Source organism: Mauremys reevesii, linkage group 22, assembly GCF_016161935.1.
Source record: "Mauremys reevesii isolate NIE-2019 linkage group 22, ASM1616193v1, whole genome shotgun sequence".
NCBI lineage: Eukaryota > Metazoa > Chordata > Testudines > Geoemydidae > Mauremys > Mauremys reevesii.
In genome coordinates this window covers 16,937,658-16,965,543 of record NC_052644.1, presented here as the reverse complement: position 1 = coordinate 16,965,543, position 27,886 = coordinate 16,937,658, and the positions used below count along the sequence as shown (strand labels likewise).

The following is a 27,886-nucleotide window of genomic DNA, read 5'->3' as shown; positions in this document are numbered from 1 at the left end:
AGGGAGAGGGGGGGTAAAGTGGAAATGGGGCCTGGATGGCTCCCTACCCCCCATTCACTGCTGGATCCCATCACAAGCTGCAATACACCTACATCCGGGGCCTACAGTTTAAATGCAGCACACTGAGCAGTAAAGCCAGACACAGCACACAGGGGCATTGGGGGGGGGGGGTCACACTTTACAGCTCGACACCACAGCCACAGGCTAGAAACTGACTTTTTATTTGTTTTAAACCAAAGCTGAGATTCTCCCACAATCCCAGGGCTCCAGGAGCTGGGGCTCTAAGGGAAATAGCAAATACCATGAGACAGCCTGTTTCCCTCCTGCACCCCAGTCCCCTCGCTACAATTTCCAACAGCGTCTGAACTTCCCCATGTCCTTGTTCCATGAGAAGGTTCTGCAGCATCATCCCTGCTCCCAGTGAGACCAGCCAGCCCTGCTAGAGCCCAGGGATGGGCTCTGGGGGTTGGTTCAGCCCTCGGGGTGCTATTCAGTGTGAGGCTATCACGATCCATTTTGATACACTGCAGAGGTGAAAGTAAGCCGGCACTGTGTACCGGTAAGAAGTGGATCTTTAATGTTGCCCCTTTTGCGTCCCTGCCCCGGCCACCGACAAAGTGTGTATGTGGGAGGGGCAAAAGGAGCAGCTGCCCTGGGGCCAGTGATTTAAATGGGCCCAGGACTCCAGCCACTGCTGCAGCTTTAAACCTCTGCTGGAGCCCCAGGCAGCACTGGCCAGGCAGCGTGGATGGGCCGGTTGGGGGCCCTGAGGCCCTCCCCCTTCTGCCCAAGGCCCTGCCCCTTCCAGGGGTCAGAGCTGGCCCCCTTACTGGTAAGTCCTGTGTGTTACTTTAACCCCTGCACTGAGGGCCCAATCTTGTCACCCACTCGCACGGTCTGAGGCTGGCAGGAGCAGCGTGTGTGTCTCCGCAATGGGAGTGAGTCAGTGTTACTGCGAGACCCTTCCCCTCTGCATCCCCTGACCGGTGTGTATTGAATTTCCTACATTTAATAGTCGTGTTTACACAGTTCCATCCAATTAGTATGTTCCAATTTCACAAGGGGTTGGTTTAAAGCATTATCGTGAATTGCTGGGGTTCTCCTTGAAGTTCAGAAATTTCTGACATGTCACCATTTCCCCACTTTACCTGTGGGGCGAGGTTTTTTCTCAGGTATCAGTGTTTGGGTCTGATTCCCCGGTGCTAAATGTGCCCGCGTCCTGGCCCCCGGTGGAGCATCCGCCAAAATGCTGCCGAATTTCAGCGGCATTTTGGTGGTGGCGCCTCTCGATGACGCTGCTTGCCACCGACAAGTGACATCATCGAGAGACGTCGCCGCTGAAATGCTGCAGAAATTCAGCGACATTTCTGCAGGTGCTCCACCGATGCCACGGTCCTTCATCTGGCGGGCCCACTGCCCTGGTGTATTTCCTGGCCTTGTATCCCCAGAACAATCAGGTCCAGAGACCACTCTGGAGTCAAATTCTGAGTGTTTTTCTCTGCATGATTCCCTTTGCCCCACAGCAGGTTTTCTGGGGGTGTGGGATTCAGACCGGGGGGGTTGGGGTTTTCTTTTCCGCCTTCTCTTTGGGGGATGTTTCCAGCTGTGGATGCTCCTGCTCTGGTTTATCCCCCTGCTTCCGCTTCAGGAGCAGGTTGGTGGGCAGGAGCTTTTGCAAATTTTCTCACACAGATGCCCCAGTGCTGTTTTCATTCACTTGCTCGTTTCCAGGGGCAGGGCAATATGCAGCGGCTGGGGCTGTTTCTCCAGTTGTGGGTGGCCCTGTGTCATTTTCTGTCCCTTCCCCTTTCTTGGGGGCAGGGGGCTGTGCAGGGGCTGTGGGATCTCCCTGAATAACAGACCCACTAACTCCTAATTTCTGGGGGAAATCCCAGTCGCTGGGGGGGCAGATGCTGAGGGGTTTCTCCTGGTCCCTCCCCTCAGCATAACCAGGGCTGAGGAATGGGAACAATTCCTCAGAAACTTTAACAGGAATCTCCAGGATAAGGGCCATTGAATTGACACTATAAAACGAGAGACTCCCCCCTTCTAGATCCAGATACACCCCAACCACTGTCGGCTTCACACTCCAGCTCTGGATCACAGTGTTGGCCTCCCTTGGGTGATACTGCCCCTCAGATCTCCTTAGAACCCAGAACCCCCAGTCAAGGAAGCTTTCCAGCCTCTGAAGTGTCACTTTCTGCCTCACAGTCCTACTCAGCACCCCCAGCACCCAGTCTGGGCTGTCTCCCACCTCCACCTCCCAGTACACCCGGCAAGCCCCTGCCTCCTTATCATGACCCTCCCTGGCCAAAAATCCCTCCTTCCCCACGGCGATCCGGAGCCCAGATGGGGCAGCCAGCCATTGGGAAGGCGGGTTGTGCCAGACTGTTCTGCCATCTGCAGACAAGGTGAGTTTGGGGTGTTTGCATTTCTGATCCAGGGTGACAGGAACTGGGGAGAGAAACCAGAATAACCTCATTAACCATGTATCAGTTGAGGACCCCACGATTCCACAGGAGAGAGATTCCAGCCAGGACAGCTGGAGCAAAGGACAGAGTGTTATGGGTTGGGGTGACTAGTGGGACAGGCTATGCTAGTCTGGATCTGGCCATGGGCTCTGGGGAGCTGCAGGGCTGTGGCTGGGCCTGGCCCCTGAGCTGCTGAGGAGGTGGGGGGAGTTGGAATGGGAGATTGGGCTCCTTGACTCTTATGACTGCCCCCTGCAGGGAATCTGTCACTGAGAGACGTTAGTGCTGCCGGGGGCCCATGGAGGGTGCCCAGGGGGTGAAAACTCTGCAGGCTGCGGGGGAAGATCTGAGTGGAGCTGTCAAGGGAGCTGATGGGATAGGGATGGATCATCAATGAAGGGCCAATGGGAGATGGTGGAGATGTAAGGACTAATTGACAGGGGGATTGCGAGGAAGCTGACTGGGGGTGAGACTTATAACTCAGGGAAGTGTGTTCAGGGCCATTCACAACATCCAGCCCCACAGCTCTGCAGCCAGCGCACTCCCTGCCCCATAGGGACCCCACACCTTTGACAACTCAGCTATGTAATGCTGATACCACTAACCCCAGTGCGGTGGCTGCTCAGCCCCTCACAGCTCCACTCACCCATGTAGCTCCGAGCCCTCCTGAAATCTGCAAGGGAAGAGGAACAAACTGGTCAGAGGGGCATGGCAAATGTAGGGAACTTGCTCCCACAGAAGGTGCTGTTCTGGGAGAGCGGTCACTGGCAAATAGAAAGGAACCCCGAGTGATGTGAAATGGGACATGAAAACACATCCTCTTACCTTGCTCTCTGACCACCCTGTCTGAAATGGAAAGAGATGGCGTTATTCCCTGTCATTTAGGCAGAGGGTTCAGTTCTGGGGGTTGCTTTGTGACCATGCGATCACTTTAAACACGGTTCATGTGTCTTCACAACCGAAGGAAAAATGTCCTAATTGTGTGAAGCGAGAGACAGGCCTTTTCACCCCAGAAACAGGAGATCTCTGATAGTAGCAATGACCAACTCTCAGGGATGTCTCTATATTGCCTCTTAGTATCTGGAACTGGAACAGATGGTGCTCTCAGTGATGCTGCTCTAATCCACAATAACTCCATGTACATTACTGGAACAAATCTGGATTTACACAGGGGTCATCCAGAGCAGAATTCAGGCTTGTGTAAAGCTGCTGTTTGCCCTGGTGGCCCCCAGAGGATTGGGGTTTTTAAAGGGACACTGGTAGGATACAAATCCTGGGTGGGATTTGCCAAGCATCTAAATCTTGATGGAAGACTTAGGTCCAGGTCCTGATACAGCTCTGACGTCCTCATCTCTTCCATCTAAAGAGAATTACTAAGAGCCCTTTGGAGCATCAAAGCTACACACTCCAGGTATAACCAGGGGATAGCTGGATCTGAAGAGGACTGGAGCTCAGATCTGGCATCTGGCTTGTCAACAAAGCATGTGTAGGCAGGGTCTGAATGAACTCTCCCCTGACAGCTAAAGGGGAGGGAGAGAGACTTCAGGAGCAAACTGTACTTACATGAACACACCTACTCTGCCAAGATATCCAGCAGATAGAGCTGCGTTGCTCAAAGTGATCAACTTTGGCTGGTGTTCAGTTACAAATCACTTTACCACTGAATGCAGGGGTAGTGAAATGTTGTTATCAATAGTGTTGTCTTTATTGTATGAGTAAAGAGGAGCAGAACTGTGCTGCGTCATAGGTGCGGACTCCATGTGTGCTCCGGGGCTGGAGCACCAATGGAAAAAAATTAGTGGGTGCTCTGCACCCACTGGCATCCAAACTCCCCTCACCCCCCGCCCCACCTCCTCCTATCCTGAGTGCAACGCAGCCCCGCTCCTCTGCCTAACTCCTAGCACTTCCTGCCTGGCTGCTGCCAAACAGCTGTTTGGCAGCGTTAGCACACTCTGGGAGGGGGGTGGAGCGGGAATGAGGCACACTCAGGGGAGGAGGTGGGGCTGGGGTGGGGATTTGGGGAAGGAGTTGGAATAGGGGCAGGGAGAGGGTGGAGTTCAGGCAAGGACTTTGGGAAAAGGGTTGGAATGAGGGCGTGACAGGGGTGGGAAGAGCTGGGGAAAAGGACCGTGCCTCATGGAAGGGGTGGAGTGGGGGCAGGGCTGGGGGCAGAAGAGGGTTGAGCACCCACAAGGAAGAGGGGAAGTTGGCATCTATGTGCTGAGTCTGTCCTGAGAGGTCACCCTCAGCTGAAATAAATTCACTATGCCAGGGGCCCAAATGCTACACCCCTGTGAAAATAAGAGGGGTGGGGACAGGTGTCTTAGTGAGAAGGTGTAGGCTTTGCCTACATGTTCCTGGGGCTGGTTTAATCTGTTCCTCCCCACTGTTCAAAGAAAGAGCTAAATAGGCTCCATTAGGAGTCTTTTGTTATTTTAAGTGCTAATAGACCTGAAATCACCTGGGGTGGGGCAGCATTTTCTACCAGCCTGCTTCAGGTTCCCCTACTAAGAGTTGAAAATCACTAAGAGCTGGATGGAACCTCAACAGACTGACCTGCTGAGGTCACAGGAGGGGGATAGCAGAAGGTTACCAGCAAATGGCTGGCAAGTGGAGCAGGTGAATGGTAGGGCAGCCAGCCAGAGCAAATCATAGAATATCAGGGTTGGAAGGAACCTCAGGCGGTCATCTAGTCCACTCCCTGCTCAAAGCAGGACCAATTCCATGATAGATTTTTGCCCCACATCCCTAAATGGCCTCCTCAAGAACTGAATTAACAACACTGGGTTTAGCAGGCCACTGCTCAAACCACTGAGCTATCCCTCCCAGTGAATGCTCCAATGGTAGATCAAGCAAGGTGCCTTCTTCTCTAGGTGGGAGGTGCACTCACATAAATGCACCTCTGAACTCTGGGTCCTCAAGAACAACCAGTGTGAGTGGGGCGTGGTGAGTGAGCAGAGGGTGGTACAGTAAAGGAACTTTTGGTTGTAGAACACAAGGTGGAAGGCACTGCCGTATGCTTTCTGGGGTGGGTGTCCTGCTCATAGTTTTATAGTCATGAATCCTGCTTGTGGCATTTTCCCTAATTAATATCAGGTGACTTCTCTCCTTTCATTAAAAGTTTATTTTCTACACTCAGACTCTGTGCTTGTGAGAGGAGAAGTTTTGCCTCTCAGGGGCGGTGTGTAATTTTCCCAGGTTACTGGGTGGGGGCCCAAGCTGGTTCTGTGTTGTACTGTTGAAAAGGAAGCCCTAGATATTGAACCCAGCCCTGGTTGCTGCTGGCTCCACCTGGAAAAAGGGTTACCCACGGAAACATGAGCCTGAATCTGGTCTCTGCTCTTCTGCACATTCAGGGAAATGGCCCAGAAGAGCCTGCACTGCAGCAGACATTTACAAAAAGCAGCTGGCCCCCTTCTCCTGCATCAGAGCAATGTGATCCTCATTGGATTGCCAAAGGCCAGGTGACACCTGTCTGTCTATCCAGACATGAGAGCAGGTGACCCGGTGTCTGCTGCAGAGAGCTCACAGTGCTGCCATAGGTCTAGAGTGAGTTTGACTCTGATTTCGGCCCAAACTGTTCACTCAGCCCTGCCCTGTGGTGCTGGTGCTTCTGTATCTGCTCAGCACCATGTGTGGCTGGGAGCCTCTGCACATGGGCTCTAATGGTGAGGTGGATGAACTTACCGATCTTCTCATGCAGCTTCCGGCACTCTGAGAAGAGAAAAAAAGGAGACCATTGTGGGTTCAGCAAGGGTCATTCTGAGCACAGTGACATGGGCTGTTCCAAACTCTCGGTATGTCTACACTGCAGCTGGAAGTGAGCTTCCCAGTTTGGGTAGGCAAACAAGTGTTATTTCTGCTCGAGCTAGTGCACTAATAGCAGCAGAAACAATGAGTCCTTATGGCACCTTAGAGACTAACAAGTTTATTTGGGCATAAGCTTTCGTGGGCTACAACCCACTTCATCAGATGCATGTATAAATACACAGCACATGAAAATGTGGGAGTTGCCTTACCAAGTGGGAGGTCATTAATGTAATCAATTTAGCACAAGTAGAATGGAGCATTAGGGGACAAGAGCCAAGGAAGTGTTGTTCTAAGTCATCCATAAAAATGTTGGCATACTATGGGACCATGCGGGTACCCATAGCAGTGCCACTGACTTGAAGGTATATATTGTCCCCAAATATGAAACAGTTGTGGGTGGGGACAAAGTCACAAAGTTCAGCCACCAGGTTAGCTGTGATATTATCACGGATATTGTTCCTGGTGGCTTGTAGTCCATTTCCGTGTGGAATGTTGGTGCAGAGGGCTTCTACATCCATAATGGCCAGGATGGTGTTTTCTGGAAGTTCACCAAAGGATTGTAGTTTCCTCAGGAAGTCAGTGGTGTCTCAAAGATAGCTGGGAGTGTAGAGCCTGAGGAGAGAGTCTACACAGCCAGATAATCCTGTTCTCAGGGTGTCAATGCCTCAGATGATGGGGCATCCAGGATTCCCAGGTTTATGGATTTTGGGTAGCAGGTAGAATACCCCTGGTTGGGGCTCTAAGGGTGTGTCAGTGTAGATTTGTTGCTGTGCTTCTTTAGGGAGTTTCTTGAGCAGATGGTGTAGTTTCTTTTGGTAATCCTCAGTGGGGTCAGAGGGAATGGCATGTAGAATGTGGTGTCAGAGCCTGGTCTACACTAGGCGTTTAAATCGGTTTTAGGAGCGTAAAACCGATTTAACGCCACAACCGTCCACACTAGGAGGCACCTTATATCAATTTTAATGGCTCTTTAAACTGGTTTCTGTACTCCTCCCTAACGAGAGGAGTAACGCTAGTATCGGTATTACCATATCGGATTAGGGTTAGTGTGGCCGCTGATCGATGGTATTGGCCTCCGGGCGGTATCCCACAGTGCACCAGTGACCGCTCTGGACAGCATTCTGAACTCGGATGCACTGGCCAGGTAGACAGGAAAAGCCCCGCGAAGTTTTGAAATTCATTTCCTGCTTCCCCAGCGTGGAGATCTCATCAGCACAGGTGACCACGCACAGCTCATCAGCACAGTTAACAATGCAGTCTCCTGAGAATCGTAAAAGAGCCCCAGCATGGACTGCACGGGAGGTACTGGATCTGATCGCTATCTGGGGAGAGGATTCAGTGCTAACAGAACTGCGTTCCAAAAGACGAAATGAAAAAGTATTTGAAAGAATTTCTAAGGCTATGACGGATAAAGGCCACAGCAGGGACTCAGTGCAGTGCAGAGTGAAAGTTAAGGAGCTCAGACAAGCCTACCAGAAAACCAAAGAAGCAAACGGAAGGTCCAGGGCAGGTCGAAAAACATGCCGCTTCTATGCTGAGCTGCATGCAATTTTAGGGGGCTGCGCCACAAGTACCCCACCCCTGATCGTGGATTCCGAGGTGGGGGTTGTAATCTCTGCCATGGCTGAGGATTATGCAGACGGGGAAGATGAAGATGAAGAAGAGGAGGAAGACCTAGCAGAGAGCACACAGCACTCCGTGAGCCCCAGCAGCCAGGAGCTTTTTATCACCCTGACGGAATTACCGTCCTCCCAGCCCTCACAAGCCACTATCCCAGACAATGACGCCATGGAAGGGAGCTCTGGTGAGTGTACCTTTGCAAATAGCAAACATTGTTTTTTAAGCAAGCCTTTTTTATGATTGATTTGCCCTGAGGACTTGGGATGCATTCGCAGACAGTATAGTTACTTAACATGTCCGGGGATTGAGAGGAAATCCTCCAGGGACATCTCAATGAAGCGCTCCTGTAGGTACTCCAGAAGCCTTTGCAGAAGGTTTCTGGGCAAGGCAGCCTTGTTCCGCCCACCATGGTAGGACACTTTACCACGCCATGCACGTAGCAAGTAATCAGGTATCATTGCGTGGCAAAGCATAGCAGCGTATGGTCCCGGTGACTGCTGGCATTCAAGAAGCATCCGCTCTTTATCTTGTTCTGTTATCCTCAGCAAAGTGATATCGTTCAGGATAACCTGGTTAAAAATCAGGAATTTAAGTAAGGGGGGTGGCCATTTTTCTACTGGGTTCGTGGACTGCAGCAGCTTAAAAAAACTTTCCTGCACGTAGCGGCGGGGAGGAGGAGTGAAATGCCGATGATCTTTTCTGTGTTTGGTCACCGCGATCTTCCCAAGCTACCAGACACGCAGTGGGTGGGGAAGGTTGTTGATTAGCAGGGAGCTAGCGTGGTATTAGCCATGCATTGGGGGGGAGGGGTAAATCACTACAGAACCCGAAAGACAGTGGCTTACCATGGCCGCATGCAAGCTGAATTCTGATGCCTGGACCTGTGTCTGTGAGATCTGTAACTCCAGAGCTGCAAGCACTGACTATTAAGATGAAAAATGCGACCTTGTAGGGAAATCACATGTGCTAGGTGAATAGTGCTGTTCACTGTGAAAGAGTATAACCATTGTTCTGTAACATGTATCTTTCTAAATATTTATCTCCCTCATGCAGCTGCAAATTTTTCAACCATCCCTCCTCCATCCCAAAGGCTAGCACATATAAGGCGGAGGAAAAAGAAGACGCGAGATGAGATGTTCTCGGATATTATGGAAGTTACACGCAATGAAAGAGCTCATCTGAATGAGTGGAAGGACGTGGTATCAAATTACAGGAAAGAGGCCAGTGAACGTGAGGACAGGAGGGATGAACGTGAGGACAGGACGGACTTCTCCATCCCTCCTATCCTCCTCCCAAAGCACACCCTTACTTCTCTCCCTCTTTTTATAATGAATCAATAAAGAATTCATGCTTTTTAAATGAGAGTGACTTTATTTGCATAAGTAAGCTGTACTCGAAGGGGGAGGGGGAGTTGCTTACAGGGACTGAGTCAATCAAGGGGGTTGGGTGTTCATCAACAAACACAGCAGTCAGACTGTACCCTGGCCATTGATGAAGCTCATTTTCAAAGCTTCTCTGATGCGCACCGCTTCCTGGTGTGCTCTTCTAATCTCCCTGGTGTCTGGCTGCGCGTAATCAGCGGCCAGGTGATTTGCCTCAGCCTCCCACCCCGCCATAAAGGTCTCCCCCTTACTCTCACAGAGATTGTGGAGAATACAGCAAGCAGTAATAACATAGGGGACATTGGTTTGGCTGAGGTCTGAGCGAGTCAGTAATGTCCGCCAGCGCGCCTTTAAACGGCCAAATGCACATTCCACCACCATTCTGCACTTGCTCAGCCTGTAATTGAACAGATCCTGACCACTGTCCAGGCTGCCTGTGTATGGCTTCATGAGCCATGGCATCAAGGGGTAGGCTGGGTCCCCCAGGATAACGACAGGCATTTCAACATCCCCAACTGTTATTTTCTGGTCTGGGAAGTAATTCCCTTGCTGCAGCCGTTTAAACAGAGTAGTGCTTCTGAAGACGCGAGCGTCATGAACCCTCCCTGGCCATCCCACGTGGATGTTTGTGAAACGTCCCTTGTGATCTACCAGTGCTTGCAGCACCATTGAAAAGTACCCCTTCCGGTTTACGTACTGGGTGCCCTGGCGCTGCGGTGCCAAGATAGGGATATGAGTTCCATCTATCACCCCCCCACAGTTAGGGAATCCCAGTGCAGCAAAGCCATCCACTATGGCCTGCATGTTTCCCAGAGTCACAACCTTTCGTAGCAGCAGCTTAGTGATTGCTTTGGCTACTTGCATCACAGCAGCCCCCACAGTAGATTTTCCAACTCCAAATTGATTCCCGACTGACCGGTAGCTGTCTGGCGTTGCAAGCTTCCACAGGGCTATCGCCACTCGCTTCTCTACTGTGAGGGCTGCTCTCATCTTGGTATTATGGCGTTTCAGGGCAGGGGCAAGCAAGTCACAAAGTTCCATGAAAGTGCCCTTACGCATGCGAAAGTTTTGCAGCCACTGGGAATCGTCCCACACCTGCAACACAATGCGGTCCCACCAGTCAGTGCTTGTTTCCCGGGCCCAAAATCGGCGTTCAATGGATAGAATCTGCCCCATTACCATCAGGATCTCCAAAGCGCAGGGGCCCGCGGTTTGAGAGAATTCTGTGTCTACGTCCTCATCACTGTCATCGCCGCGCTGCCGTATCTGCCTCCTCCTCGCCTCGGATTGAAGGTCCTGGTTCACCATAGACTGCATGAGAGTGCGCGAGGTGTTTAAAACATTCACGATGGCGGTATGGAGCTGAGCAGGGTCCATGCTTGCTGTGCTATGGCGTCTGCACAGTTCACCAAGCAAAAAAGGCGCAAAACGGTTGTCTGCTGCTCAGGGAGGGAGGGGTGAGGCTGTACCCAGAACCACCCGCGACAATGATTTTTGCCCCATCAGGCACTGGGATCTCAACCCGGAAATGCCAAGGAGCGGGGGAGGCTGTGGGAACTATGGGATAGCTACGGGATAGTACCCACAGTGCAACGCTCAAGAAATCGACGCTAGCCTCGGACCATGGACGCACACCACCAATTTAATGTGTTTAGTGTGGCCGCGCGCACTCGATTTTATAAAATCTGTTTTACAAAACCGGTTTATGCAAATTCAGAATAGTCCCGTAGTGTAGACGTACCCAGAGTTGTCTAGCAGCCTCTCGTTCGTATTCCAACCTATTCATGATGACTACAGCACCTCCTTTGTCAGCCTTTTTTATTATGATGTTAGAGTTGTTTCTGAGGCTGTGGATGGCATTGTGTTCTGCAAAGCTGAGGTTATGGGGCAAGTGATGCTGCTTTTCCAGAATTTCAGCCCATGCACGTTGGCGGAAGCCCTCTATGTAGAAGTCCAGTATGTTGTTTCGATCTTCAGGAATCATCCACGCAAAATCCTTCTTTTTGTAGTGTTGGTAGGAAGCTTTCTGTGGGTTAGTGTGCTGTTCAGTGGAGTGTTGGAAATATTCCTTGAGTCAGAGATGTTGAAAATAGGATTCTAGGTCAGAATCATAGAATATCAGGGTTGAAAGGGACCTCAGGAGGTATCTAGCCCAACCCCCTGCTCAAAGCAGGACCAATTCCCAACTAAATCATCACAGCCAGGGCTTTGTCAAGCCTGACCTTAAAAACCTCTAAGGAAGGAGATTCCTCCACCTCCCTAGGTAACCCATTCCAGTGCTTCACCATGCTCCTAGTGAAAAAAACTTTTTTCCTAATATCCAACCTAAGCCTCCTCCATTGCAACTTGAGACCATTACTCCTTGTTCTGTCATCTGCTACCACTGAGAACAGTCTAGATCCATCCTCCTTGGAACCCTCTTTCAGGTAGTTATCAAATCCCCTCTCGTTCTTCTCTTCTGCAGACTAAACAATCCCAGTTCCCTCAGCCTCTCCTCATAAACCATGTGCTCCAGCCCCTAATCATTTTTGTTGCCCTCCGCTGGACTCCTTCCAATTTTTCCATATCCTTCTTGTAGTGTGGGGCCCAAAGCTGGACACAGTACTCCAGATGAGGCCTCGCCAATGTCGAATAGAGTGGAATGATCACATCTCTCAATCTGCTGGCAATGCACCTACTTATACAGCCCAAAATGCCATTAGCCTTCTTGGCAACAAGGACACACTGTCGACTCATATCCAGCTTCTCAACCACTGTAACCCCTAGGTCTTTTTCTGCAGAACTGTTGCCTAGCCATTCGGTCCCTAGTCTGGGACTAGGTCACTGCAGAACTGTATCATGTATCATGTTTGTGGGGGTGGTGGGCCTAGTCTACTTGCACTACATTGATGACATCTTCATCATCTGGACCCATGGGAAGGAGACCCTTGAGGAATTCCACCTGGATTTCAACAATTTCCACCCCACCATAAACCTCAGTCTGTACCAGGCCACACAAGAGGTCCACTTCCTAGACACTACAGTGCTAATAAGCGATGGTCACATAAACACCACCCTATACCAGAAACCTACTGACCTCTATACTTACCTACATGCCTCCAGCTTTTGTCCAGACCACATCACACGATCCATTGTCTACAGCCAAGCTCTAAGATACAACCACATTTGCTCCAACCCCTCAGACAGAGACAAACACCTACAGGATCTGTATCAAGCATTCTTAAAAATACAATACCCACCTGGTGAAGTGAAGAAACAGATTGACAGAGCCAGAAGGGTACCCAGAAGTCACCTACTACAAGACAGACCCAACAAAGAAAGTAACAGAATGCCACTAGCCATTACCTACAGCTCCCAACTAAAACCTCTCCAGCACATCAACCTATCCTGAAAGATGATCTCTCACTCTTACATACCTTGGGAGACAGGTTAGTCCTCGTTTACAGACAGCCCCACAACCTGAAACAAATACTCACCAGCAACTACACACCACACAACAAAAACACTAACCTGAGAACCAAACCCTGCAACAAACCCAGGTGCCAACTCTATCCACATATCTATTCAAGGGACACCATCTGTCATAAACAGTTAGTTCAGGGTTAAGGTTTTTTTTTCTACCTGTGAACACCTGACCAGAGGACCAATCAGGGACAAGATAATTTAAAATCCCTGTGGAGGGAAATTTTTTTTCCTGTGTCCTTTGTTTGAGTGACTCGCTCATTGGAATTAAAGGAGTCCAGACATCTTAATCAAGTCCTCAGAGTTCTGCAATAATTTCTTCTATTCAAGATAGTGAGTATTAGAAAGGGAACTAGTATTTTTATATTGTTATTTCTGTATTTGCAATTGTGTGTTTTGCTATAGAATTTCTTTAATTCTGTACTGTTATTGCTTTTACTGAGAAAGAAAGGAGGGGGGATTCTCTCCAGAGATTGATAAGTTTAGACCCTGTGTATTGTTCCATCTTGGTATTACAGAGACAGTTTACTTTCTTTTTATTCTTTAATAAATCTTTTCTGTTAAGGACTTGTTTGATCTTTCCTTGGGTGAATTCTCAGGGAAAGGGGAGGAGGGAGGAGGACGGCATCCCTCTGTAGTTGAATCCCAGTATCTCTCCTAGGAGAAGGGAGGGGGGAGGAAGAAGGGGAGAATGGTTTACTTCTCCTAGGTGTAAGAACTCCATGGATTTGGGGCTCTTGGGATCCCCAAGGATTTTGGGGAAGGACTGTGTCCCAATACACGTACATTATTGGGTGGTGGCAGCTTTTACCAGATCTAAACTAGGATTTTAGTTTAGGGGAGTCCATGCAGGTCCCCATCTTGGAACCCAACAGCTCTAAGTGGGGGTGAGACCTATGACATGGTGGCAGCGGTGACGAACCTGAGAGCCATACAGAGGCAAGGCTTTTCTACCAAAGGGAGTTTTGAAGCAGTTTTCAGGGTTGGAAGGAATCTTCAGCTAGGTTGGCTGGAGTGAGACCTATGACACCATCATAGGACCTAACCACATCAGCCACATTATCACTTGCACATCTACCAATCTGATACATGCCATCATGTGCCAGCAATGCCTCTCTGCCATGTACATTGGCCAAATTGGACAGTTTCTGCACAAAAGAATAAATGGACACAAATCTGACATCAGGAATTATAACATTCAAAAACCAGTAGGAGAACACTTCAGTCTCTCTGGTCACTCAATAACAGACATAAAAGTGGCAATTCTTCAACAAAAAAAACTTTAAAAACAGACTCCAATGTGAAACTGCAGAACTGGAATTAATTTGCAAACTGGACACCATCAAATTAGGCCTGAATAAAGACTGGGAGTGGTTGGGTCATTACAAAACCTAATTTCCCCCCTACTGTTACTCATTCTTTCTCGTCAATTGTTTGAAATGGGTCACTCTCATTACCACTACAAAAGTGATTTTTCCCTTCCTTGGTATCCTACTGTTAATTGAATTGTCTCATTAGACTGACCTCCCACTTGGTAAGGCAACTGCCTTTTCATGTGATGTGTATTTATACCTGCTACTGTATTTTCCACTCCATGCATCTGATGAAGTGGATTATATCCCACGAAAGCTTATGCCCAAATAAATTTGTTAGTCTCTAAAGTGCCACAAGGTCTCCTCATCATTTTTGCTGATACAGACTAACACAGCTACCACTCTGAAACCTAATAGCAGCAGGATAGCTGTGGGTAGCATGTGCAGTGGCTTACAGTAGCTGTTTCTCAAGTACAAACCCACGTAGACCCTCTGGGTATGTACATGGGCATGTATCTGCCCTGAGTTCCTGCCTCTGGTACGCCACCCACACTGCTACTGTTAGCTAGAGTGTCCAGACAGCAAGTGTGAAAAATAAGGACAGATGGTGGGGGGTAATTGGAGCCTATATAAGAAAAAGCCCCAAATATTGGGACTGTCCCTATAAAATTGGGACATCTGGTCACCCTAGTGTTAGCACGCTAGCTGAAGTAAAGCTAGTATGTATCTGGCTACCCGAGCTGGGAAGGTTACTCACAGGTCTCAGAAATGACAGGACATGTCAGACAAAATTGTTTGTAATGAACAAGAGCCAAGGTCCCAGATCAGCCCCTAAACAGAGCCCAAAAAATACACCTGGGGCAGTACCCCAGACGCTGCCATTGCAGGGAATGAGTGGAAGGAGCATCACACCAGAACATGAATCACGTAGACAGAGGCCTGCACTGCTGTAGTCTGTCACCCAGGCTCAGACCTCCTATTTCTGGGCCGTGCCCAATCCCTTTGTGGTGCTGATTTGCAAAAGTGTGTAACTCTCGGGTCAGTGGCTGGCAAGTGTTTAGCTGGGTAAGGGCTCCAGGGGGCCGTGTGGCACTGGATTTATTGTCCACCCTTAGATACATGGGGTCAGGTCCTCTCCAGGCTGTTATGGGGAAAATGTGATGGTGGGTGTGACATTTCAGTTTATATGATTTTATAAAAATATGCTAATGAGTGAATATAATGTAACTGGAATATGCTTCAAGCAAAAAGTCTGTTGTAAGGAATCATTATAAAGCTTATAATCTACTGAGTGTGGTCATCCTATTTGTATAAATGTATCACTCTTGTATCTGAAACTAGAAATATGAAATATAACTCTGAGGGTCTATTGTAATTATGCAAAGTGTGGGCCATTAAAGGTGATTTGGAATCTGGATGACTCCCATTAACCAGGACAGTTGACTGCAGATGGCTCTGTTTGCTTGCAGGCCTTCCTGTGAGTCAGGCTGGGAGGAATGAAGGTTTGGGGTCTTACGGTGACATGTGATCACCTCACCTGAACTAGAATCCATCCTTAACCTGGTATCTTTCCATTGAGAGGGAGGGGTGAGAACTCAGAGGGACAAAGGATTCCACCCTTATGCAAAAGATATATAAATGATTGGAACAGAACAAAGGGGGAGCCATCATGAGGAATCCCCTAGCTACCACCTGTAGCTGTAACAGGGCTGTACCAGGGGAAAGGACTGTGCCCAGACTAGGAAGGCGTCCAGTCTGAGAAAAGAAACTTATTGAAACATCTCATAGACTTTAAGGTCAGAAGGGACCATTATGATCATCTAGTCTGACCTCCTGCACCATGCAGGCCACAGAATCTCACCCATCCACTTCTATAACAAACCCCTAGCCTATGTCTCAGTTATTGAAGTCCCCAAATTGTGGTTTGAAGACTTCAAGCTGCAGAGAATCCTCCAGCAAGTGACCCGTGCCCCATGCTGCAGAGGAAGGCGAAAAACCTCCAGGGCCTCTGCCAATCTGCCCTGGAGGAAAATTCCTTCCCGACCCCAAATATGGCGATGAGTTAAACCCTGAGCATGTGGGCAAGACTCACCAGCCAGAACCAAGGAAAGAATTCTCTGTAGTAACTCAGATCCCAACCCATCTAACATCCCATCACAGACCATCTCTAACGGTGAGATTTTACCTGTATTCAGTTGTATTACTGTATTATGTTTAGAGTTGCATGTTTTATTTTAGTTTGCTTGGTAATTCACTTTGTTCTGTCTGTTACTACTTGGAACCACTTAAATCCTACTTTCTGTGTTTAATAAAATCACATTTTGCTTATTAATTAACTCAGAGTATGTGTTAATACCTGAGGGGGCAAACAGCTGTGCATATCTCTTTATCAGTGTTATAGAAGGTGAATAATTTATGAGTTTACCCTATATACATTTTATACAGGGTAAAACTGATTTATTTAGGGTTCGGACCCCATTGGGAGTTGGGCATCTGAGTGTTAAAGACAGGAAGACTTAAGTTGCTTTCAGTCAAGCCTGCAGCTGTTAGGGGACGTGGATGATCATGAAGGTGACTGAAGTCCATACAGCACATGTGGTGATTTTTCTGTCTCATTATAGCGTGAAAGAACAGATACACATTTACTAGTGGTTTACCCAAGTACCTGTTTCCAAGGTTATCATCTCAGTCTCTGAAATGGGGAAGAGAAAAGAGACACAGGGTTGTGATACTGTATTTCAAAAATAAGGGTTTGTTTCTTAGCACTCTTGCCCCATCCCTCCTCCTATATTGCTATTGTCATCATTAATAATAATAATAATAAATTAAGCAGCACTTACCTACGTTTGCAAGGGGTATTTCTTGCTGCTTTTTACAGCACTAAGCAACTCCTAATCTTGTTGTACAGAGGGGAAGAAATAGGGTATGTCCCTTATAATAAGGGACTGTTGGCAACCCCTAGACGTGCAGTGAGTGATTCTGCACACTCCCTAACAACTTGGGGTTAGTTATGGATATCTCCAAAGCTGCACTCCCAAACCCAGTGCAGGAGCTGGGAAGTTTGATAGGAGCTGGGCTGCTGGTCAGTTTGATAGGCAGGAGAGCTGGGGGGTCTCTCACTCCTTAGCCCTTGTCTACTCACACACTTGCACCAGTTTACCTAATTAAGTTTGAAAACACTCCTTGAGCTAACCTGTGTCAGGGCTATGTGTAGAGCAGGCCTTGGGCTGGTAGAACCATGGGGTGGGGTCAGTTACTCCACAGCGACCCCTCTGGCTAGTTACAGAACAGCACTGATTGCTAGGGGAGTCCTGTCCAGCCCTCCCCAGCTGGAGGAATGGTGGCCACAAAGGGGCATGGCAGAGGGCTAGAGTGACCAGACAGCAAGTGTGAAAAAGCGGGATGAGGTGGGGGTAATAGGATCCTATATAAGACAAAGCCCCAAATATCAGAACTGTCCCTATAAAATTGGGACATCTGGTCACTCTACAGAGGGCAAAGGAGATGAAAAAAGGAGGATCTTCAGGGCTCTTCTGGGATGTCCTTGTCGTGAGAACCCCAGTCACTGTTCTGACATGTTGTATCCACGCTCTCCCCTTGCCGCACCAACATGAAGGGAATCTCACAAGTACTGACCTTTGGGTTTCCACTGCAAAATTTGCCAAGCTGTTACCATCAAGGTGTGTGAGAATGTGGGGGAGGTGAGGAATCACTAAACAGAGACCTCTTGGCCCCATCCCTTTCATTGCATTGAGACGACAGACAATATCAACCAGTCACAGAGCTCACCCATCTCAGACAAAACAAAAGACAGAGCAGGAGACCTACTATGAATGAACACAGCTTCCTCTTCAGAGCGTTTCTTCTGAGAGGCCTTTCGCTTTGCTGTAAGACAGAGAATCAGACATTGCAGTGAGACAGGGAAGGAAGGGGAAACACTGAGCAATACACTAATATAGGTGGGGCCATGGACCCCAGTGTGTTTGTTAGTTTCATTTACTTCCTAAAACCAAAACAAGGTTAAACTATTTTAACAATAAGACTCTCCCATACCCCAACCCAGTGCCTCCTAGGGCCAGGCTCTAAACATGCAAATAACACATTCCCATTACCTGAGTATTCACGATATGCATAAGCTCCAGCAGCAATGGGAACCACAGCGAACAATATCCAGAATGCAGCCAGCCAGGCAGAAACACGGGGGAAGGCATCACCTGGCAAATAGAAAGTGAAGTGTGTGAGGAGCACGGTCCCATCCTGGAGCAGGAGAATGGGGTTTGCCACTTGGTTTGACAGCTGAGTCCTGGCTCAGGGAACCCCAGAAGTTAATGGGAAAGAAGGGAACATCCACTCCATGCCCAAATCACAGCCACAAGTGGGAGCCATTGAAGCCAGAGAATCCAGCACTGCATACGTTACAAAAACCAGGACTCTGCCCTGCCCAAAACAAGCCAACAGTCAGTGGCACTGTGCCCAGCCTGTCCAGCCCTGCCTGCACCAGCTGGCTGTTCGGATGGTCACTGTCACACAGCTCCCAGTTCTCAGTCACCGCATCCAGTCCAGATAAGTTCAGCAAAAAACAGCGTGTTATTAGTTCATGGATTCATAGATGTTAAGGGGCCATTATGACCATTTAGTCTGACCTCCTGTATAACCCATGCCAGAGACCCTCTCCCAGTGATCCCTGTATCCAGCCCAGAACTTCGGTTCCAGCCAGACCAGATCTTATAGAGAGGGACGTCCAGTTTGTGTTGAAAGATTTCAAGTGATGGAGAATCTACCATGACCCCAGGGCAGTTGTCCAATTGTTAATTCCCCTCACTGTTAAAATCTGTACCTTATTTCTAATCTAAATTTGTCTAGCTTCAACTTCCAGCCATCAGATCTTGTTCTGCCTTTGTCAGCTAGATTAGAGACCTATCAACTGTCAGAAATCTCTTCCCTGTGTAGGTACTTACAGACTGTGATCCAGTCATCTTTTAACCTTCCCTTGGTTAAGCTCTATAACTTGAGCTCCTACGTTTCTCACTGTCAGGCAGGTTTCCAGATCTTTAATTATTCCTGTAGCTGTTTTCTGTATGCTTTCCAATTTGTCAACATCCCGTTTGAAGGTGTGGACACCAGAACTGGACACAGTAGCCAGTTGTGGTCTGGCTAATACCATATACAGAGGTAACATCACTTCCTTTCTCCTACTAGATATTCTCATTTATACATTCAAAGGTTGCAATCATTGTCTTAGCTCCAGCATCACTCTGGGAGCTTACATTCAAGTCCTTTTCAGAGTCTCTCCATTGCAGATTACAGTCTACCATCCTGCAAGTGTGACCTACATTATTTGGCCACATTGAAGCAGGGCCACCCGGAGGATTCAGGGGGCCTGGGGCAAAGAAATTGTGGGGGCCCCTTCCATAAAAAAATTGCAATACTATATTCTTGTGGGGGCCCCTGCGGGGCCCAGGGCAAATTGCCCCACTTGCTCCCCCCCACAGGCGCCCCTGGGAAAAATAAACCTTCCACATCTCAGCACAAACCCAGTTTTGAGAAAACTTCTTTATAAGGTATCACTGGGTCTTAGCATCAGCTAGTACTAAAAGGCACTAAAGCTCATTAAAAGGGTTGGACAAATATTTTCCATCAAAACTTTTTCTGGATCGAAAACTAGGGGTTTTTTAAAAGCAGAAAAAATCACGGACAATGTCTGCTTTCCTTCAAAGTTTGTTGTGGTTTTTTTTAATTGAAAAGCTGAAATTAGTCTGCCAAAACCTGAACATGGTTTGAGGTTTCAGAAGTGTGTGGCCAAATATTTGCTGCTTGCTGTGTTTGATTGTTTAAAGAAACAATAAAAAGATTCTGCTTAAAAAAAAATCCAAAACTTTTGAACCACCTCAGCTTGTAACCAAACGCCTGAGCCCATCCACGCAGAGGCTTTTCCAGGTTTCTGATACTCTGCTGGCTTCCTTGTTTCCATAACTTTGGGGTCATTTAGGTTAGAACATAAGAACAGCCATACTGGGTCAAAACAAAGGCCATTCAGCCCAGTATCCTGTCTATTGACAATGGCCAATGCCAAGTGCCCCATAGGGAGTGAACCTAACAGATAATGATCAAGTGATCTCTCCCCTGCCATCCATCTCCACCCTCTGACAAACAGAGGCTAGGGACACCATTCCTTACCCATCCTGGCTAATAGCCATTGATGGACTTCACCTCCATGCATTTATCTGTTTCCTAGTGTCAGCCTACACCTCAAACCCCGCTTTGCCTCCAGCATTTATAATAGTGTTAAATATAGAAAAAAGTGTTTTTAATTTATAAATTTGGGGGGGGGGGTCGCACTCAGAGGTTTGCTATGTGAAAGGGTCACCAGGACAAAAGTTTGAGAACCACTGAATTAACCCCTCTGAAGCCTCAGGGAATGCACGGGCGGGGGGTCTCCCTTGGTAGGGTTGGGAAGGATATTGCTCTTCTCATGTGATCCCTCCCCCCGTGGCTAATTATAATGAAGCTACCCTCCCTGACATGAATCTCCCTATGGAACTGAAATTAAATACAGACTATAATTTAGCATTTGAGAGGTGAAAGGGATGGTAGCCCTAATGGAAAAGCTAACAGCTTGGCTCTTCTGCAAGCCTCAAACTGCTGAATGAGCTTTAGGGTAGGGAAGGCTGTGCCTCCCAAACAGCCTGGCTCTGCACCCTACCCAACCCCCACCCACTTCCTGCCCCCGACTGCACACCCCCCTCAGAATTCCTGACCCATCCTGCTCCTTGTCCCCTCACTATCCCGCAAAGACCCCCCCAACCACCACCACAGGACCCCACCCCTGTCCCCTGACTGCCCCAACTCCTATCCAACCCCACACTGAGTCCTGACAGACCCCCGGAATGCCCACAATCCAACTCCCCTGTTCTCTGTCTCCTGACCATCCCCCCCAACCTCTGCCCCCTCCCTGCTCCTTAGCCAACCTCCCCGGCCTCAGCCTCTTAGCCCCATCTCCCTCCTCACCCGGACCCTCAGCGCGTCGCTGAACAGCTGCAGCGTGGCGCCGGCAGGGCCCCGGAGCGCCGCCCGCTCAGAGCCGCGTCGTGAAGGGGCGGGGCTGCAGCTCCAGGCCCAGTGGAGGAAGCTCATGCCCCGCTGGAACTCGGAGCCCCACCCCTTACCTCACGGCTCTGAGCGGGGCAGAGCTCAGGGGCCCCGCCGGAGCCACGCTGCAGCGCTGCCTGGGGACGCTGCTTGATGCGCTAAGGCTCTAGAAGAGGGGCGGAGGTGGGGGTAAGGGGCCGGGGCGGGAGCCTCAGCCATTGTCATGGGGGCCCCTAATGAGTCCAGTGCAAATTGACTCACTTGCCCCCCCTCTGGGTGGCCCTGCATTGAAGTGCATGTGTAACAAAGTGGGAATTTTGGCTGGGGCCACTGCACTAGCCCTGTGTATCCATGACGGCATGTTGTTAGTGTGAACCCACCTTATCAAGCAAACCAGTACTTGTATCAATATTTACGTCTCCAATTTTGGGGTCATCTGCACATTTTACATTTCTTTTCAGCTCTTTGATAAAGCTCTTGAATAACATTGTCTAAGAACAGATCACTGGAGGACACCACTAGAAACATCCCCTTTGAGGAGGTTTCACTTTACAATTACTTTGATTTCTATCAGTTCGATAATTTTTAATCCATATAATGTGGGCTACATTGTTGTTGTATAGTACTAATTTTTTTTATCAGAGTTCAATACAGGAGTAAGTCAAACCCCTTACAGAGTCTGAGACATGATCTGCACTAATTACATCACTGTAGTGAGGCGGCCTGGCTCCCGACGGCCCCTGAGAGGGAGGAACCGGAACAGCCACCTCAGTGGGAGGAGCCACCACCGCCTGTTCCCGCCCCCCGGAAGTCAAGGGGCGGAACAGGAAGTATAAAAGCCCGGCCTCGACACTCAGTTGGAGCCCAGTGGCCGGAGAGGACGGACGCTCCTGTTCAGGCTCCTGCCGGACCGAGCCTCCCTCGAGCCAGGTACCCGGACACGGACGGACCGAGCCTCCCTCGAGCCAGGTACCCAGACACGGACGGACCGAGCCTCCTTCGAGCCAGGTACCCAGACGCGGACGGACCGAGCCTCCCTCGAGCCAGGTACCCCGAGGTGGACTGGCCGAGCCTGCCCCGAGCCCGGTACCCCGAGGAGCTGCCCGAGCGTTCCCATGACCCGAGTCCGGAGGAGCAGCCCGACCTAGAGAGCCCTCAGCACGCCGAGGAGCCCATGGTGTGGGACCCCGCCGCAGAGCCCAGCGAGGAGCAGGTACCCATGGAGGGGGAGGTGGGAAGTAGCCCGGGGGTAGCTGACCCCAGTCTGGCTACGACCGAGGAAGAGCCGATGTCGGTGTGTTTCGGTCAGGACCCCACCGACACAGCAGCGGATCCACGCCGCTGCTAGGGCCCCGGGCTGGGGCACAGTGGAGTGGGTGGGCCTGTGTCCCCCCTGCCACCCCACTCACGGGTGGCAGACTCCCCCTCACACCAGCGCTCAGGCCTAGAAGCCTGCACACACCTGCTGTTGCTCAGCTCCTGTCCGAGGACCTGAGCTCCTTGAACTATTGGTTGCTGCCCCGCCCTGACCTAGGGCTTGGGCTTACTGACTATTATTATTGCTCAGCTCCTGATGCAAGGACCTGAGCCCTGAACTGTTATTGCTACTCAGCTCCTGATGCAAGGACCTGAGCCCTGAACTCTCATTGCTGCTCAGCCCCTGATGTAAGGACCTGAGCCTAGAACTGCTGTGTTGCTGCCCCGCCCTGACTAAGGGCCCGGGCTTCCGGAACTATTGCCATAGCTCAGCTCCTGAGACAAGGACCTGAGCCCCTGGGACTATTGTTTGTTGCCCCACCCTCACCTAGGGCTGGGGCTTACTAACTATTGTTGCTCAGCTCCTGATGCAAGGACCTGAGCCCTGAACTATTATTGTTGCTCAGCTCCTGCTGTAAGGAGCTGAGCCTAGAACGGCTGTGTTTGGTGCCCCGTCCTGATTAAGGGCCAGGGCTTAGCTTGTTAACTTTGTGTTACTACTCAGCTTGCAGGGGGATCTGAGCTCCCTGGATTCTTGGGTGCTGCCCCGCCCTGAGCTAGGGCTTGGGGCTTACTGACTTTGTAACTGCTCAGCTCCAGCTGCCAGGACCGGAGCCTAGACCTAGTGTCTGCTGTCCCGCCCTGACTGAGGGCTGGGACTCATTGCAGTAACTGTGTGCCTTCTGTTCCGCCCCTGCTTGAGGGGCAGAACCCCAAAAACCTTCAGAACCCGGAGACTGATTGGGGCCGTGTAGTGAGGCGGCCTGGCTCCCGACGGCCCCTGAGAGGGCACGGCCCCAACCTCGGACTATTACAATCACTCTCAGCTGTGAAAAAATGCACTTCCTCTACAATGTATTTAAGCTGACCTAACCACAGGTGTAGACACTCTCGGACAAGCGGATTTACTACAGCCATGGAAGAACCCCATCTGATGCTGTAATAACTGTTTACACTACAGTGTTGCTGCTGTAGTGTTTCTAGTGTAGACATACTCAGAGTTTATTGAGTAGTTACCTTTCTCAACCAAATGTCAGACATACCATGTTTTGTTGACAATAAACCTGACCGAGTGCCATCACCACTGAACTGAGCATGTGCTCTTTCTTATAAATAACATAGAATTCTGCTGAATTAACATGCAGCTCCAAGAGCATCCGTGGAGTTCCAATAATAGGCAGCAGTAACAATTTAGCAGCCTTAACAACACTGGGCAGTACTAACATCCCATTCTGCATGGGGGCAGGAACTCACGTGAGAGGTGAATGGCAGATCGTCGCTCGGAGTCCAACAGGCCATTCTGCACTATGCAGCTGATGTCTCCATTGTCTTCTCCTTCTGTGACAGTGACGTGACTCACAACACTGTACAGGTTCTCCCTGTCCTGAGTCACCTTGGTCACAATCTCCATCGCCTGGTTCTTCCCATTCTTGCCAACCCACTGGAGTTCGGGTTTGGGGAACCAGCCTGCAGATCTACAGGCCAGTTCAATCCCCTGACCCCTGGGACCCAGCACATCAATGAACACGGGAGCCACAGCTGCAGGGAAAGACAGAGATTGTGTGTGTCAGGAAATTGTGTCTTTGGTAGCACCATGTGATTCCCCAGCTACCACTGGGTATAGGGGGCTGTGACTGGAAAGCTCCATTCCCGTATGTGCAAAGCCTCCCTGGGATCCCTCATCCTGATGACTGGCAAAATTAAATAATACTGTCTTGTATTTCCATAGAGCACTTAGCCCTGCAGACTCACTGAGGAAAAGTTAAACTGCTACACACAGAAATTCCTGCACCTGCTGCTAAAATGTAGTCCAGGAACTGTCAGGATCATTTGAGTACAGAGCAGGAAGTGAGGGATGGTGACCCCACCTACATCTCTGCTACCACTTGTCCTGTATCACCCTCCTAAATACTGTCCCTCTGGTGTCCTTCTCTCACACTGGTAACAGTGCCCAGGCCAACCCTTCATGCTTGGATTTTCCTCTCCCTGTGCTGCACATAACCACCCTCCTCTCATTTCAATCTCTCCCTAAAAGCAGATGTCTCCTGCGGAGCCTTTGGACTAGGAGCCACCAAAGATGGGAGATGATTTAAAAGAACCTTAATGCTCTTCATTATCACAGGAGGGCCACTCATTTGGGGCTTGATGTTTATGAACTGTATTGTCTGGAGCTAGGTTACTTTCGCTGTACCTTCCACTATCCTTTTGCAGAACTGAACATGTGGTCAGTACCGTGGGACAAAAAAATAGCACTTGGTTCAGGATGAGTTTCAGGGAGGCCAAATGTACTTCTGGCATGAGCTGAGATTTGGGCTGACAATGAAGGTAAATGTCCTCAAACAGCACTGCAATGAGCATGACAGCTGAGGACCGCAGTTTTACATCCCATAGAAAAGAGGTTGTTTAATGCAGCACTGGCTCTGCTAGTACCACAATGGGGCCAGCACTCAGTGCGAGGGGAAAGCGCCCCCTGCTGAGTCCCACACATCACTCCCTGCAGCACAGGACCCTATTGCCATGCTGGGCTCAGTATTTGGAGATCGAGAGGGGTACAGATACAGAGCCCCCGGTGACGGTACCCAGGGCTTAATGTTAGAGAAGAAAAGGCACCTGGAGCACTGGGCCTGGTGCAAGATCTGAGGCCTGAACCAGAGGTTGTGAACCAAAGTCAGGCCAGGTATTAAAGCAGATGCTTCCAATTTCACTGTCTGGTATATAAACTTGGCAAAGTTGTTGCCAAATCATAGTCACTCCCAAGAAATTTTATGCACTAGATATTTATGAAAATACATTCCAGAAGGCTAGTACAGATACAGCCCAATCAACACATGCATCCGACGAAGTGGGTATTCACCCATGAAAGCTCATGCTCCAATACGTCTGTTAGTCTATAAGGTGCTACAGGACTCTTTGCTGCTTTTACAGCCCAATCTAGTACAAGATAAAATGATTTGCCAGAACAATGTATATAGATGTTCTGTCTGAAATATCAGGAACAAGGGGAGGTAACAAACAGATGTCATGTAAGTTCATATGTAAGTTGTTGATCCCAGATGTTTGTTTCAGTCTATAAATGCTGGGTACTTCACCTTAACTCTTTGTGTGGCCTAGGGGCTTCTGACTGAGCCACAGCTTGCCACAGTGTTAATGTACCTGTAACCACGGAGCCAGAGCATTAGGACTGTGTCTTGAGAGTAATAAACCTGGCTGAGTGCCTTTGTCACCAAACCATGCCCGTGGTCGTTCTTTGTGAGTAACACTTAGGTCTGCTGAATTATCAGGCTGCACTATCTACTAGTACTGATAACACTGGAGTTCAAACAATAGAAGCACTGAACAGCTGGAACAGCTCCAGCAACCTGACCAGCATTACTGAGGCAATGACATTCCATCCTTCTACATCCCCTAGTGCTGCATCTCAGCAGTGACCAGTAGCTCAGTGGTGGCTTCCTGGATCCATTCTGTATTCTTCAAAAAGCAATGGTATGTCCCAATATCTGCCACTTGGAGCCATTTCAGCTTCAGGGAGACGTTCCCACTGCTGAACTCCTGCAGAAAAGCTCTGTCCAGGTCTGGTAACTCCCCTCTGCCCCAGATGGTCCCGGGTAACCTCATTCCTGTACTCATGAACCCAGATAAATCTTGATCCAATTTTCCTCCACTGCACATCCATGCTGGGCAGCCTGGTCAGGGGCAAGAACTGGAAGTGTAACACCACATCCCGGCCAACTATTCCCATCACAGGGTACGGGAAGTCAGCCAGAGAGAACTCCTTCGCAATAGAGAACGACAGGAACATACTGAGTAGAAGGAAAGAGGAGAGGGCATTGTGAAGCTAAAGAAAACACCCTCAGTCATGCATAGCTGGTTCCCGAGGGCTGAGTCATGTGTAGCTCAATTGTGATACTCTCAGTGTGGATGCATGGCAGTGCAGCCGTACCATAGTTGACACAAGCTACTTTTCCTATGCTGTCCTACAATCTCCCAGAAACTCCACCAAAGGTGTCCGTCTTGCAACTTACCTACACTATTTTGGCATGGGGTGGCCCCAGCTGGAAGCTACCTACCAGTACATAGTGCCCTGAACAGCCCCATGGCACCCAGCTACAAGCTCTTTCCACTGCAAGCAACTTCTTTGATGAACCATTTTCAGATCCACGTAGCCCCCAGTGGCTGCTGAGAAGCCATATCAGAGGGCTTCTGCCTGGCCTGAGAGTATCCAGCCTTTGATGGACCTTTGGGCCGATGCATGTCTCTTCCACGGCTCAATAACAAAAACAAAAACTGGCTCAGATGGGCAGTCACCATTCTGGTGATTGGTATCTTGAAGAAATTAAGCATCTGAGGGTGATTTATGTCTGCACAGTAGCTGTGTCTGAAGGGTCTCCAGGCTCGTCCATTCCAGCTTGGGGCACGTAGAGCAATTACTACTGAGCTGCAGCACCGGGCCCTCACTGTGTGGTTACAGGTGAGGATGGATAAGGGTGAGATGTTCAAAGCCACCAAAGAGACTTTGATCCAGTGTTGCCAGATTTTGGGAACTACCATGGGTTTTTCATAAGCCCCAGCTCCTGGAGGCATGTCATTCTGTGAGAATCTTAGCTTTCATTTCAAACAAAAAGTCAGTTTCTAGCTCTAGTGGTTGCAGAGAAAAGCTTGCAAATGTGACCTGAGTGTGACTGAAGGCTCAAAAAAAAAAAAAAAAAAAAAAAAAAAAAGGGAAACTGGGAGGCCCCAAATGTTGGGTTTTGTTTTTTTTTAAATCTGATGATTTTTTTGAGATAATCTCCTGATATTTGAGGCCTGACTCACATTGTTTGAAGGTTCTGAGTTGATGATACTGCAGCTCCCGTTCATCCTATTGGCACGTCGGCACCCCAATCCCTCAGGCAGGTGTGAAGATCTCGGTCTTGCAGGCCATGAGACTCTAAGTTCCCAGAGGGGCAGGTCTATCAGCATGCTGACTTTGGGACCCATGGCAGGACAGGAAGGGATCAGTGCCGGGGCTCTCGGAGTCTCTCTCAGGGGCAGCAGAAGCTGTGTGACTTGCTGCAAGATTCAACAATTCTGCCACCCAGAGGTAGGACATGGCCTGGTCACCCCAACATTATCCTGACCCCACAGCCTCCTGGGCCTGGCCACCTTTACACTGCAGAACTGAGGAGGTTGGGGGGAGGTCATTGGGCTTCAGATCCCCTTACCCCAGCCCTGTAGGGGACAGCACACATGGGGGACAGGGAGGGATATAATTGGGATTCAAATG

At 49.5% G+C, this 27,886-nt stretch overlaps 1 protein-coding gene across 1 annotated transcript in view; it reads right to left on the bottom strand.

The window, feature by feature from the left end:
• Positions 1–1,422: 1,422 nt before the first annotated feature.
• Positions 1,423–27,886, bottom strand: part of LOC120388759 (butyrophilin-like protein 9) — a 35,353-nt gene continuing 8,889 nt past the window's right edge. Inside the window, exons 3-10 of the mRNA XM_039510830.1 lie at positions 23,878–24,162; positions 18,171–18,272; positions 17,887–17,943; positions 16,724–16,750; positions 6,159–6,185; positions 3,297–3,317; positions 3,118–3,144; positions 1,423–2,454 (exon numbers count right to left, since the gene is read on the bottom strand). Of these exons, the coding sequence (XP_039366764.1) occupies positions 1,685–2,454; positions 3,118–3,144; positions 3,297–3,317; positions 6,159–6,185; positions 16,724–16,750; positions 17,887–17,943; positions 18,171–18,272; positions 23,878–24,162 (1,316 nt within the window). The 3' untranslated portion in view covers positions 1,423–1,684. The remainder of the gene's footprint in view (positions 2,455–3,117; positions 3,145–3,296; positions 3,318–6,158; positions 6,186–16,723; positions 16,751–17,886; positions 17,944–18,170; positions 18,273–23,877; positions 24,163–27,886) is intronic.